The sequence below is a fragment of the Lotus japonicus genome, chromosome 5, assembly GCF_012489685.1.
Source record: "Lotus japonicus ecotype B-129 chromosome 5, LjGifu_v1.2".
NCBI lineage: Eukaryota > Viridiplantae > Streptophyta > Magnoliopsida > Fabales > Fabaceae > Lotus > Lotus japonicus.
In genome coordinates, this window is record NC_080045.1 from 62,879,207 (window position 1) to 62,892,961 (window position 13,755).

Here is a 13,755-nt window from a genome sequence, read left to right on the forward strand (position 1 = left end):
TGAATGCTGATATTGTAGCCAAAACATTGCCCGGTATGCTCATTATCCGGTATGCATTCTCATCATTAATTAGATTTTTCAATTAGTTTCTCTGCAGATTCTAAGATTTCATTATATTTGTACTTGGTTGTTGTTCTATGCTCTTGGAAAGAATAATGAATCTATACCCAGATTTTACTACACATATGCACCAGCTGTTGAACTTGATAAATCGTGCCATACCAATTCATTTACTATACAGCGACTAGACAAAGGGATACTAAGAATATGGATAATATCTGTATCTTGAATGGTAAAGTTAGAAACCTCATAATTTATATCAGATCAATTGAAATTGGACCAAACTTGGAACCTGTTAGGCTGTTATTGTAGGAATCCATTTATCATGCCATATATGTTGGAACACTTTCTCCAGTACCAATTCTCCAAAAGCTGCCCTGTTTTGTTAGGAAATAACACAGATGAAGAAGTAAAATATAAAATAAACCAAGAGCGTAAATATTTGAACTACATCTCACAATACTTTAAAATAAGAGCATAAGAGAAAAAGAAAACACAAATATACACTTAAAGTGTTTTCAGGTGTTACATCTTTGGTGTTTTGGTGTGTTGAAACAAGGAGCCTGAGATCCATATATATAGTCTTGAACTCTCCAACCCCTCACTAATCTAAGCGATATGGGACTTCTCCAAAATACATAACTTGATCTTTTTTCTCCTTCATTAGCAATGTGAGACTTACATTGCAATCAACCCCAACAAACTCCACCTTGATTGTAATGGTCTCCAGTCTTCATTGTCTACACCGACAATCATTGTCTTAACCGACAAACATAATTCTCATTGTCTATATACCAACAAATTAAATTATCATACTCCACCATAAAGAGTGCACTACACTTGAAACTAAACCATCCCACAAATTTTCTTCACTTGGAACTAAACCATTCTAAGAATTTCCACATGTCGAAACCTTGCTGAAAATTTATGGTGCAACTTCCATGTTGGCTTTCTCCGGAAGTTCATCAGTCATCGACATAACCACGTACCTTGCATCAACGCCAACCAATGTCCGCACGCTATCACCACACACCTCGCATCTATATCAACTAATGCCCGTGTGCCACCTGGACAATTTCATGCCCAGAACGCCTTGTGTAATCATGATTGCATCAACTCCTCCATCACAGCATCATCGAAGTTGTAAACCATACTTCTTCAGCACCTTCGCAATACCACACAAAGTGATATCCATCGAACCGGAAGCTTTGATACCACTGTTAGGAAATAACACAGCTGAAGAAGTAAAATAAACCAGGAGCGCAATCAACAACACAAGAATATAACGTGGAAACTCCAAAACCGGAGAAAAAACCACGGTCGTTGTCAAAACCGACAACCATAGAATAAACACTATGTAAAAATTGTTACATCACATAGACTTCACTCTCAACCACCCCATAACCCTAGTACACCCACACTCTCCAAAGTTAATATTTGAACTACATCTCACAATACTCTAAAACAAGAGCATAAGAGAAAAAGAAAACACAAATATAAACTTAAAGTGTTTTCAGGTGCTACATCTTTGGTGTTTTGGTGTGTTAAAACAAGGAGCCTAAGATCCCTATATATAGTCTTGGACTCTCCCACCCCTCACTAATCTAAGCGATGTGAGACTTCTTCAAGATACATAACTTGATCTTTTTTCTCCTTCATTAGCAATGTGAGACTTACATTGCAATCAACTCCAACATGTTCAACTGCCCATCTGCTTGAAAAATGCTGGACCAACTGACCAAGTATAGATAGGAATCCATCATCCTTTAGTAGCTTCTGTAAATGATTTGGGGCACATAACAAGCTTTTAAAATCAGCAATAAATAGCTCACTTATTAGTGACACCCCACTTTTATGACGATTTTTAAATACCTCACTTAATGTGAAGACTAAAAGAATTTACTTAAAATTTATCAGTTAAAAAGTTGACACAAAGTGAGATGTCAATAAAGTGAACTAACTAACTCTTTTTCGTTTAAAATTTTGGATAGCAAAGAGTCATAGTTCACCAATAAGCACACTTATTGAAAGTTTTGTAAATATGAAAATCTTGACCTCCATAGTTATTTTTTTTCGGAGCACTAATATAATGCACGACACTTGCTATGCAATGTAGAAATGACACATGTTTGTTGTGCATAAAACCTATATATATCACCGTACAGTCATTTTAGGTTAATCAATAATATTTAAGATAAATGAGTTAGTGATTTAACAATTTATTTCTTTATTTTTCATAAATAGTCTTATAGATCAACAAGGGTAGGGTTAACTTAATCTCAATGATGAGGATTTAGACAACCCAAAATTTCCAACTCATCATGTACGTGTATCTTCCTAATAGCTTTTGGGCATCAGGGCAAACAAATGACCAGCTGAGTCCCTGAGTTCGAATTCTAGAAAAGAAATTTGAAGGGATTTTATAACTTGCTAACAACTAACCACTAATATTTGCTTATAAAAAAAATGACCAGCTGAAATGTGTGGATTGGGCCACTTTGTGAGCCCGTCCTGTGATAACATGTATTTCCACTGGTCAAATCCAGGTTTTATGTTTGACAAAAAAGTCCAGGTTTTATGAAGTTATGAATGAAACATTATCCTTATTTCTCCATGTCCAAAAAAATAGATCAGCAGCCCAATTCTTTTAGACTTCAGTGACTCTCTTATGTCCAGATCCCCAGAAGAAGAACTTCAATCTGTGACCCAAAAGAATAACCCTCTCAATTGGGTAGTTGGTTTTATCCAAAAAACACTTGCGTAATTGGTTTTTTTTTTGTTGGAGCTTGAGTAGTTTTTGTTTATTTCATACTTGGGAAAATTTGGGCTTGCCTGTTGAGGACCACTCATGCAAAGTTAAGAAGTCTGCCCCTTATTGACCAAAAAAAAAAAAAAGAAGTCTGCCCCTTTATAGCTTTGTGGTACAAGGGCCTTAAACGAAGCTTGCTTGACATCTTTGACAAAAACAAGACAGTAAAAGCCCCTTTAAGTTTCTTTTATTCTTTTATCAATTGACAAAAACATCTTTTAAATTGATAACTTTTATCAATTAAAGTTTAAAACACTCAATTTGGTTGTCACATATATATCCTCTAACTAGACAATCATATTCAAGTTATATATGACCATTAAAAGTAATAAAACTATATCCTCCACTCCGGCAGATATTCTAGTTAGATAGGACTACTATGGTTGGTGAAACTCTCTATAGCGAATATTTAGCGCAGGTGCATTAATAAAGCCATCCTCTCTTTCATCATCATATATTTTTTGAAATAATTTTTAAACAATATTTTGCAAAACAAAGCATTCAAATAAAACGATATCATGAGCAGGACCCAAGAAACATATGGACTTGTTAAATTTTATATACTCAGCATTATATTAGTCATCTATTGCTAGTCACTTTTAATACACGAGTGGTAGGACCATAAGTCATCAAAGAAAGTCACCATCCAAATTCTGTATCAATTGCAAGATATACTTATAGACATCAATTGATGTTGAACTGCACTAACAGGAAACTAATGAGTGGCATAGAGGTTTACAAGGAATCATTCCAATCTTTTGAGTGGAAAGGATTGAGGACATGAATCATGCATGCGTGACAAATCAATGAAATTGAAATATACATCTATTGCCACTACGACTAAATCCACATAATGTCACAAATTTTTTTCCTCATCAAGACCATAATTCTTATAGTGCTTGCAGTGGATCGACAAATACATCGAACAATCCAAATGATATTCTTTCATAAGGGTGGTTGACTTCTTTTTTATTTAAAGATATTTTTTCTTACTTAATAATTTTTTCTCATAATTTTTAGGAAGGAGAATTTCTTTTGGGGGCTAGGGTTTAAACAGCAAGGATATGGAAATCACCAACAACTAGTAAAGCTGCAATTATGAGAAAAAGAAAAAGCCTTAAATCATACCATTCATTTTATTGGGTTGTCTAAATAATCCATGGTGATATTTGGGTTAAATAACCCATGATCTAGGTGGACCAATCACATTCAAGATAATTAGTTGAAATTTTTATATATTTTTAATTTATTTATTTAGGGTTAAATATGTTTTTGGTCCTTAATTGATACACATAAATATAAAATGGTATTTGAAATAAATATAATGATTTTAGCCCTTTAAAATTTTATTTTCGATCTAAAATGGTTTCATGTGAAATTTTTTTACATCTATTTCAGTCCCTTAAAAATTTCTTCCATCAAATTAAGTCTTCTTTCCCCTCATAATTATTTTAAAACCTAAAAATTCATATCTTCATCCCAAAACTCAGAAATTCATCTAAAAAATTCTCCATGTTCTTCATCTTCCAAAAGCACAAGAAGTGCCAACGAGTAATAAAGTACAAGTAAGTTCCCCAACCAACAGGAAACAGAGGAACGAAACATAGCTAGGGGGAATGAGATATCAAAGGGAAAAAAGGAGAGGACCACCTAAGCATACCACGAAATTAGAATACTACAGGGACAAGGAGTCGTGTCACAAAACAAAAGCACCCATCTACAAGAAAGCTACAGTGGGGCAAAAAAACCAAAACAGTCCTCCCTGCGCCAGTGTCGTCATGAGTTTTGCATAACCACATAAGTAAAAACGGTCCAGAAAATAAATCCCCTGCCACACCAAAACCGGCCTCTCAAGGTGGTGGTGTTGGGTGAGGGGGGAGGAGGTGTGTTCGGTGGTGGTTGTTCTGGGTGGGGGTTTGGGTGGTGATGGTGGTTTTGGTGGGTGAGGAAGAAGGAGGAAGATGAAGGAAATTCTGGGTTTTGAAGATGAAGAAGATGGAGGGGTTTTGGAGATGAAGATATGAATTTCTAGGTTTTGAAATAATTATGAGGGGAGAAGGATGTAATTTTATGGAAGAGATTTTGAGGGACCGAAATAGATGTAAAAAAATTCACATAGAACCATTTTAGATAAAAATAAAATTTCAAAGGATTGAAATCTTTATATTTTTTTCGGGTACCATTTTATATTTATGTGTATGAGTTAGGGACCAAAAACATATTTAATCATAATAAATAATAAATAAAACATTAAAATATCAATTAATTATCTTGAATGTGATTGGTCCACATAGATCATGAGTTATTTAACCCAAATATTAATATGGGTCATTTAAACAACCCCTTCATTTTATCCTAATAATTTTGAGCGGAAATAAATTTTTTTCCTCATTTTAATAAGCCCTTAGCTTTTATAACTCATTTCATGTGCAGCTTCTAGAGAAGTCAATATTGAAGCTTGAGCACATTGAGAACATGAAGAGGGAGGACAAATGATCCTAAAACAACAAAATAAATCAGAGGCGTGAGAGGGAGATGGAGATGTATGAGTTGGTAGTGGCTGCGATGACATCGGTAGAGTTGATAGCGGTTGAGACTGCAACATAATGGGTGCGGAGACGATGAATGATGGAAGAGGAGAGAAACCCCACACTAAGTGGAAAAAAACAACACTTATTTACGTAGCAAAATCACTTATTGTGGTACATAATCCACCTATTATAAAGAGAAAACACCTATCGTGGAGAAGAAAAACCTCCTAAACGAGGGTGAAACCCCAAAGGTGGATAAGACTCCCAAAAAGAGGTCTTAACTGCTCAATGTTGGAAATCCCTCTCTACTAGAGTTTTATGAAAGGAGCGGCTGTTTTCTGATTTGCGCAATCTAGCATACTATAAAATACTCAAAAGTTAATTTCATTAGTCCCATTTTCTCACTACTGTTGAAAACTTATAAAACATTCTGTTATGCACATATTTAAAGATAAAGAACACAAAGTGGATGTGCAGGACAATGATGACTCTTGACATGCAAGAGAATATAGTTTTCCAGAGATCCAATGGGGAGCCTAACCTCCTAATTGTTTATTCTAAATCACATGAAAATCTACACTTTTGACCACTTTTTTACAAGCTCAAAACCTAAATGTACACACAACACAAATAGAATAACAGGGTTTATTTGTCTTCAAATTTATGCATCCCCTCCAACATGATTCTTTCCAATTCTTTTTTGACTGGCCCCCCAGTCCTAGGTACTCATTTCCTTTCCAAAACAGTGAAAAGAACAAAAGGATCATGGCTCACTTTGGTTCAATCACTTAGCATTCAAAAAATTACATCATTCAAATCCCCATATACATTTTCCCCTAGGTTAAAGTCACCCCCATCTGACATAACTTTGCCTTTAGTTTACCCTTTTTACAATGACCAAAACCCCACCATGTGTCAAAAAGATCCACAGTGTAGAGAGCACCATTGATCCTATATTTTCCCTATTGCCAAAACGTGTTTCTACTTCACAATCTAACAGAAGCTCATATTCTGTTTCTGTTGTTCTTTTCTGCAGCAATGGAAAGAAGCCGAGTCACGCCCTGAGTCCAAACATCATACTCCCTCTGATTTACGCACTCAAACTCAACAACACCGCGCGTCACAGTTTTAAGCCCAAAGTAGCGACGATTCTCACCGCCTTCCAGCAAGTGGCGGCCGGGCCAGGCAGGCATATCTTTGATCACTTCAATCACCACATCTGTAAATTCAAAAAGAAAGTATGGGATTAAAGAAGAACAACCCTTTTGATTAATTTTTTTCCATCTTTAGTAGTGGCTATGACTTTCACAAATCCCTATATGAAACAAGACCCACCTCCAAATCTGTTGTCAAATAATTAGTTAAGAGCAAGACAAAAGTTATCAACACTCACTCTTTTTCTTTTTGGTGAAGGTCCCAGCAACATGCTTGCTCTTCATTTTCACAGTAACCTTCACAAAAAGAAGCTCCAAAGGGTAAAGATTGCAGTTTTCTAAGATAGTAAAATAAGTTGATACCTTCACATCATCATACTAAAAGCCCCACCACATAACCTTTTCATAATCAGATTTAAACCCATCATTATCCTCTAATTGATGCCCAAATAATTAAGTGACTGATTATCATCTACAATCAACATAATGGAATAGAGAGGGGGGAAACACAACACACCTGATTCATTTTGTTTATATACACAGATACAACTTTCCAATGAAGATCACCTGCACAAAATTCTCAGATCAGCTCACATTCAAATAATCATACCCTTAAACAATGGAGGACTAGGGAAAAGTTAGAAATTTCTTTTCCTACACAGACAAACAGAACCTTGCCAAGCAAACAATCACAAGACCATAGAAACACATCCATATCATGTTTGGATGGGTTACTCTATCCTCAGAATCAATTATAAAATTCAGAAGCTCTCACCAGTATTAATTCTAGCTTCACAAATATCTTAGGACATGTAGGAAGGTAAATTGCAGAAACTATACCTTTGCGTGTGCGCTTGAGAAGATCACCACCTCTGGCTAGCAATTCTCTACTACAAATACCCAAGAAATTCTCCTCTAGGGGAAGCTCACCACTGAAACTACTATTAGAACTTCCATTGCTACCACTATTCCCACTACCACCACCCCCTAAATTCTTCTCCACAGGAATAACAGCTGCAATATTCCAAACATCCTTCAAGGCCCTAGCTTTTAATGTTGCAGCCCCACGCAAAGCTGCAATTCAATTTCACACCACAAAAGATATCCACGCAAGTCAAGATACAAAATTTTCAACAAACAATTGGAATATTCCTAAAAACATTCACCATGCATCAACATCAAATATACCTGTAGCTGCTGCTGCAGTTAAAGTCATGATATCACCGGCTGATCTAACATTGACGGCGGAGCTGACCACCGAGGCGAGGTGCTCACGCTCCACCCCTAAGGCCTCTGCTGCCTCCACACACTGGGCCGCCACAAGGGTTGCCGCAGAAGCCACCGCCATATCGGTCTTCGCCATATGCTCATCCTTGGTGGACGCCGACGAGGCAGCCGTGGCAGCAGCGATAGCCGCAACCGCAGCGGCAAGACCGGCAACTGAAACAGCCGCATGGAGCTGAGCATTGTGGGCCCTGGTTTCCTCTTTCTTCTTCTCCTTCCTATCCTTGAGCCACCTCCCTACCGTCTTGCTGCCGCCGACACCACCAGGCCCCGCAGCAGCGGCCACGGCAGCCCTGAAATTACCGCTGCTGCTGTTGTTGACACGGCAAAACTGCAGAGGGGATTGCACAGGAAGCATTTCGGGGTTCAAAACAGAACAACACAGGACACCAAACTCATTAAACCGTGTACAACACACGCTTGTTCTATGATTCTACCACCTATTTTCCTTTTGTGCCAGAAAAAGTAAAACACATCAAAATTGTTTCTACGCTGTAACTACTTCGATAACAACAAAGAGAATGATAACCTTAGCCACATTGCCACGCCTAGGCTAAACCACCATGGACATTTTTCTTCAGCCATTAATGCAGCATCACAAGAAGACCGAATTTTGATGCTGTGTCATGCTAAAATGGGACTTGTAAGGACAGTTATTAGGTGGTACTCTAACAAAATTGACAGGATGAGGGGACCAGGTAACCAATGGAACCAAACGATCCCACGAGTCTCTAAAAATAGAAGGTCTAAATCCAACACCAAAAAAATTTACAAGCTTAACTTCACTTTCACACGGTTTTTATTAAATTAAGGCTTAATTTATGGAATTGTTTAATACTACTAGGTAAGTGTCAGTAAAGAGATTAATAAATTACTAGTTTCTATGTTGTTTGTTTCTGAAATTTAGCATAGGAAGCATCAAAAACTGCAAAGAGAAACATGGTATTATTATTATTGTTGTTGTGTGTGGGTGTGTTGAAATTAAAGAAGGCTTTGGTTATTGAAAAAGGTGATGAAGGGTATGGAAATGCTAGGTTCTGTGTGAGCAGTCATGGTGCTTTGTAGCCGAAAAGTTGAAAAGGGAAAGACCTTGATAGTAGTAACATAAACATGCACATACCTTGATATCATCGATTTCAGAGGGTGAAACAGGGGGGCTATCGGAACCACAGCTTTGATTTCCGTTCAGAGGGCCACTACTGTGAGAGAGCCTCCCTGAGGTTCGTGGAGAAGATACCTCCTGCTGAACAATAAAACAAAGGTGGTGATGTTTGATGAACCAATATAATCCTCTGTTTTTGAAAAACAGAGTAAAGGACAACAGAACAAGCATGGTGACAGTAGAATAAGGCCAAGGAAGAAGACAAAGGAAGCTAAAAACCAAATCAGAAAACAAAAATAGACAACAGAGAGTCCATTTCAGGTGGTTTCCATTTGCAGGAAATGGATTCAATCTGACACAGAAAGCAACAAGAGTGAGTTCTTTTTTTTTTTTTCTATGGATGCTCTGTTTTTGTTTTGGAAATGGACTTACAGATTGTGACAGGATGCGTTCCATGACCATCTGAGAGGTCTCAGAGGAAGCAAAGGAAAAAGGGTGTCCGGAAACAGTGGCAGCTTCTTCAACTTCGCCGGCTACGTCCTCCTGTATCGAAACGCCGCCGGTGACATTTGGTGCCGCTTTGGAAGTTGCTGGAGACAGAGCCTTGGAGACCTCCATAGCTGAGACGCTCCATGAACGAGAGAGGAACTCCATCGACTCACGCGGTGTCTCCGGTGGCCGGAACATGTGAAGTGGGTCGGGTCGCCATGGTTCGGTTTGTGCCTTGTCCATTTGGGTTTGAGAAATGCAGAGAGAAACAGAGAAAGGTGAAGAGTTGAAAGAGTGAGAAAATGGTGTCCAGTGAAAGTGTGGGGTGTGTGCTTTATAGAGAGAGAGAGAGAGAGAGAGAGAGAGAGGGAATGGAAAAAGCAGAGCAGAGGGCAGAGGGTGGAATGAATACAAGAGGGACAAAGCAGCCGATCGTAATGGTATGGTGTGTCAGTCTCAGTCTTGAAAAAAGGTCAAATATTTTGCATAAACTAAGAAACAAACAAAATGTGATGAAGTGATGAACCATAAAACACAAAAAGGAACAGAATTAGATGATTTGATTTTGATGGTAATCATCATAGTAATACTAATCACAATCAACTTGAACCAGGCTGAATAATTCTCTAATTGTGATCTTAAATTCTTAATTTTTTAAAGGAAAATAAAATAGTATTAAATAGAAGTCATTATATTGGCGTTCATCCAAACTAAATCAGGATAGATAGTTGCGTGTTGCGTTTCTGGTCAGAAAATCAATAACATAGTTATTGATCGTCACTGTTATGCGCAAACTATGAAACATCAAATTCAAAACTAGAAACAAAACATCAATAGTCCTCAATAATTGTAGCTGAATGGGATCCCTAGGATCTGGCTTCTTCCACCACTGATAAAATTGGTGGCAATCTGTCTCAAAGTAAATGGAATCAAAACTCAAATCGATCGCCAAAGTCATCACATTACTTCGAGGTTAATGAGTATTTTCAACGAGCAATATTGAGAAAAAATGACTTCCTGATAAATGTGAGAGAAGACAAAGCCAGTTAGGAAAATCTAAATTTTTATTGTGAGTTAGTCATCAGTGTTACAATACATATGGTTTACAAAAAAAATTACATATCTAACTAATTACTAATGATGATGTTTCTTAACTATGAAGGTGATTCATGATCATTCTCTTGTTGATGTTGGTTTATGTCTTGTTTAAGAATTACTATGACACTTGTTAATTCAGGAATCTGGATCCTCTATATCAGATTTTCCCTCAATCTCTGATGCAACATTTTTTAGGGTAAGATTTATTCCATGGTCCAAAAATTTCCAGCCTTAAAAAAAAATAGTCAAGAAAAACACACACATGACACCACTGCCAATGAAGCATTTCGGGAAGGCTCGAAAATGCTTTAACAACTGCCCGAATGAACCTATGAATCCGATGGGCATGCATGTTGTTTGTACAGTCGAAATGAACCTCATTGACTCAGTTAAAAATTCAATATAAAGTACCGCAAATTCTTGCAAATCTACATATGTGGATAATTCTACATATAATTGGCGCAATTTTCTTTCATTTTGCCTTTTTACATAATTTTTCACAGTCTTTCTTTGGGTCTAATCCACATGTATGGAAAATGATTTATTTAGAAAGATTTACCCATTTAATGTGATATAGAAATAATTAGTCTTATAGCTACCGACTGTGAGGATACTTTGGTGCAACAAAAAAATCCACATGTATCATCCAATGAAACAATCATGCTCAAGTCAAACATGTCTACCATAAACGGAAGGTTTGTTTATCAAATATTTAACATAATTGCATTCACAAAAACTCGAACTTAATATTTCTATTCAAGTTATTCAATGTGCTTGGTGCATGGGCGGACCCATGTGTAGGCTGGGTGTTCCAGATTTTGAGTTTTTTTTTTAAATATCGTATATAGCGGCGGTTCGGCATCCGCTGCTAAAAGTTTTGTGTTAATGTATGGCGACGGTCGAAAGCGCCGGCATAGCTTAATAAGTAAAAAACCAAAATTCACGCTTAACATCAAATTAGAACGCGGCTTTTCTTTCTTTCTTCCATTGTTGCTTTTCGGCATTCATCAACTTAAAACCTTTTTCCCCAAAAATATAAAACCTATCAATCTTCACCTTCCTAAATTTCTCATCGCATGGAGAACCCTGATCACCGCACCAATCAACCACAATTCAAGAGGAAATTCAATTGATTCATTGTCTCTCAGGTAAATCAACTTCGTAATTCACCTTACTACGCTACACAGAATTCATGTTGGATGATCTTTTGCTATTTCTATATTTTTAATTTTCAATTTTCAAAGATTTTTTTTGGTTTATGAACTTGTTGCACGCGTTGAGTTGGATCGATTTTTTTGGTGAGAATTTTTGCTTGTGAACTCAGCAGATCTGAGTTCTTTGATGGAACCTTGTTGGGTTTGGAGCTACCCCCGTTTGTTTTTGCTGATGGATTTTCCTGTTTTGATTGTTGATTCGTGTCCGCAAATTTTGGAATGTTAAATTAGCAGCATTGTAATGTTTTCTTCCAAAAAAAGTAAAAATTGTTTTTTTTCTGCACAAATTAGTCTTAACTTTTCATGGTTGAATAAACTTTTGTGCTTTTCATGTGAGATTATAGCTACTTCTTGCTTACTACCTAATATAATTTCTACTTTGTATTTTAGCATAAAATTTCTTTTATGTTTAACCACACCGATATATAATGTCTGGATCCGTCCCTGGCTTGGTGGTAAAAATGAAAGTAATTAATCGGCCACGATCGATGGACAAATATAAATAAACATGAGCCTTCATATATTACAATTTACACATGTGTGTGTGGTCAAGGATACCTTTCAATAAGCAAGAGACTACTCCATGAATCTCTCAATCCGATTATGACAAAACAAACCAATAATTTTTATGAGCAATATATTGATAATTATGAACAGACTTACAGAGGAATTGTTACTATCAAATTGCTGGAAAGAATGCAATGTGACTGCAGTCTGCAGCTTGATATTCATTTCTGCAAGGTATTTGAGGTTGAGCTCTTATGTTGTACAAGTGTAGATAGAAACAAGTCAAGTATACACACATGCTTATGAACAAACAAAATTATATGCACACACATGCACTATAATCAGGGCCCAAACTAAGTAGTAGCAAATTAAAATGATGCGGTTGCTTCCAAGAGACATATTTTCTTTATTAAAATAGTATTTAAATGTTTTTTTTCGTCCCATAATTCTCTATATAATGCTTCTTCCAAAACTATCCGAGGTAAATAATAGTGTTACCCAAATTTAACATATAAGAGTTTTTTTTTTTTTTTGCGGTTACATTAATATATAAGAGTTTGATTAGACACATGTTAAAAAAATATAAAAACTAAAAAATAACGCATTTCGGATAATATAGTTTGGGCTCATAGTCGAAACTTGAAGTGGCGGGTGATCTGTATCCATCTGGAGAATTTAATGAAATGGGCCATTAAGTTTTGTGAGTAAACATTCCAAAAGAGAGAAAAAATTGATAATCAATGATTGGGACACATATATATATATATATATGGTCACGGGGCCACCGTCTATCAAATTTCCCACAAATTGCCAACTTCTCTAGATTGATTTGCCACAAAAATATTGGAGAGGAAATTCATCCTAAAATATAATAAAGTTGAAATGATTTCATGCAATTTCGTCTCTTTAAGATTATTAAGTGTTTTAATACTTGTAGGATGGACACTCTCGCTATCGCAATAAAAGAAAGGTTTAAATATGCTTTGTATCCTTGTATTTATGAGTTTTTGCTTTTAGTCCCTAAAAAATTTATTTATAATCTATACTTCCTCAATGTCTAAGGTTTAATTCCCTCTCCATTAAGTTGTAGGTAGAACAAACATTTTTTCCTTGCTTCCAACCAAGTGATGACTTGGAGATTCAACTAAAAACAAGCAAAGTCATCGATTTAACTTAAACCGATCAAACCATGCTAATTCTTACTAGTTTAATTGAATAACTGATTTGATGAGAGGTTTTGACTGGTTAGTTGATTGAGTCTCGATACAACTGATTGATTCAGAACACTAAAAGTCACTATGTCCATAAAACTCATTAAAAGTCCTTGTAGATCACTTATGCTTACTTCCAGGAAGGCCATGACTAGATGGGAAAATTCAAGGTGGGAAAGGAGAACACATTTTCTAAGAGAAATTAATAAGTTGGTTTATTTAATGGGCCTTTACAAATACATGGACACAGTCACACAGACCGATATTCTAGCGAAGTTCTGAAGCAATTAATCTAT

At 36.4% G+C, this 13,755-nt stretch overlaps 1 protein-coding gene across 2 annotated transcripts; it reads right to left on the reverse strand.

The window, feature by feature from the left end:
- Positions 1 to 5,921: 5,921 nt before the first annotated feature.
- On the reverse strand, positions 5,922 to 9,914 carry LOC130717936 (VAN3-binding protein-like). 2 transcript variants are annotated; one of them, XM_057568350.1, is made up of 7 exons: positions 9,373 to 9,914; positions 8,959 to 9,078; positions 7,743 to 8,169; positions 7,395 to 7,628; positions 7,072 to 7,121; positions 6,794 to 6,851; positions 5,922 to 6,619 (listed from the first exon to the last, which is right to left on the reverse strand). In XM_057568350.1, the coding sequence occupies exons 1-7, from the start codon at positions 9,670 to 9,672 to the stop codon at positions 6,405 to 6,407; spliced, it is 1,404 nt and encodes a 467-aa protein (XP_057424333.1). In that variant the 5' UTR covers positions 9,673 to 9,914; the 3' UTR covers positions 5,922 to 6,404. The 2 variants fall into 2 exon arrangements, with proteins under 2 accessions (XP_057424333.1, XP_057424332.1); XM_057568349.1 differs by having other exon boundaries at positions 8,959 to 9,081; positions 9,373 to 9,909.
- Between the last annotated feature and the right edge of the window lie 3,841 nt (positions 9,915 to 13,755).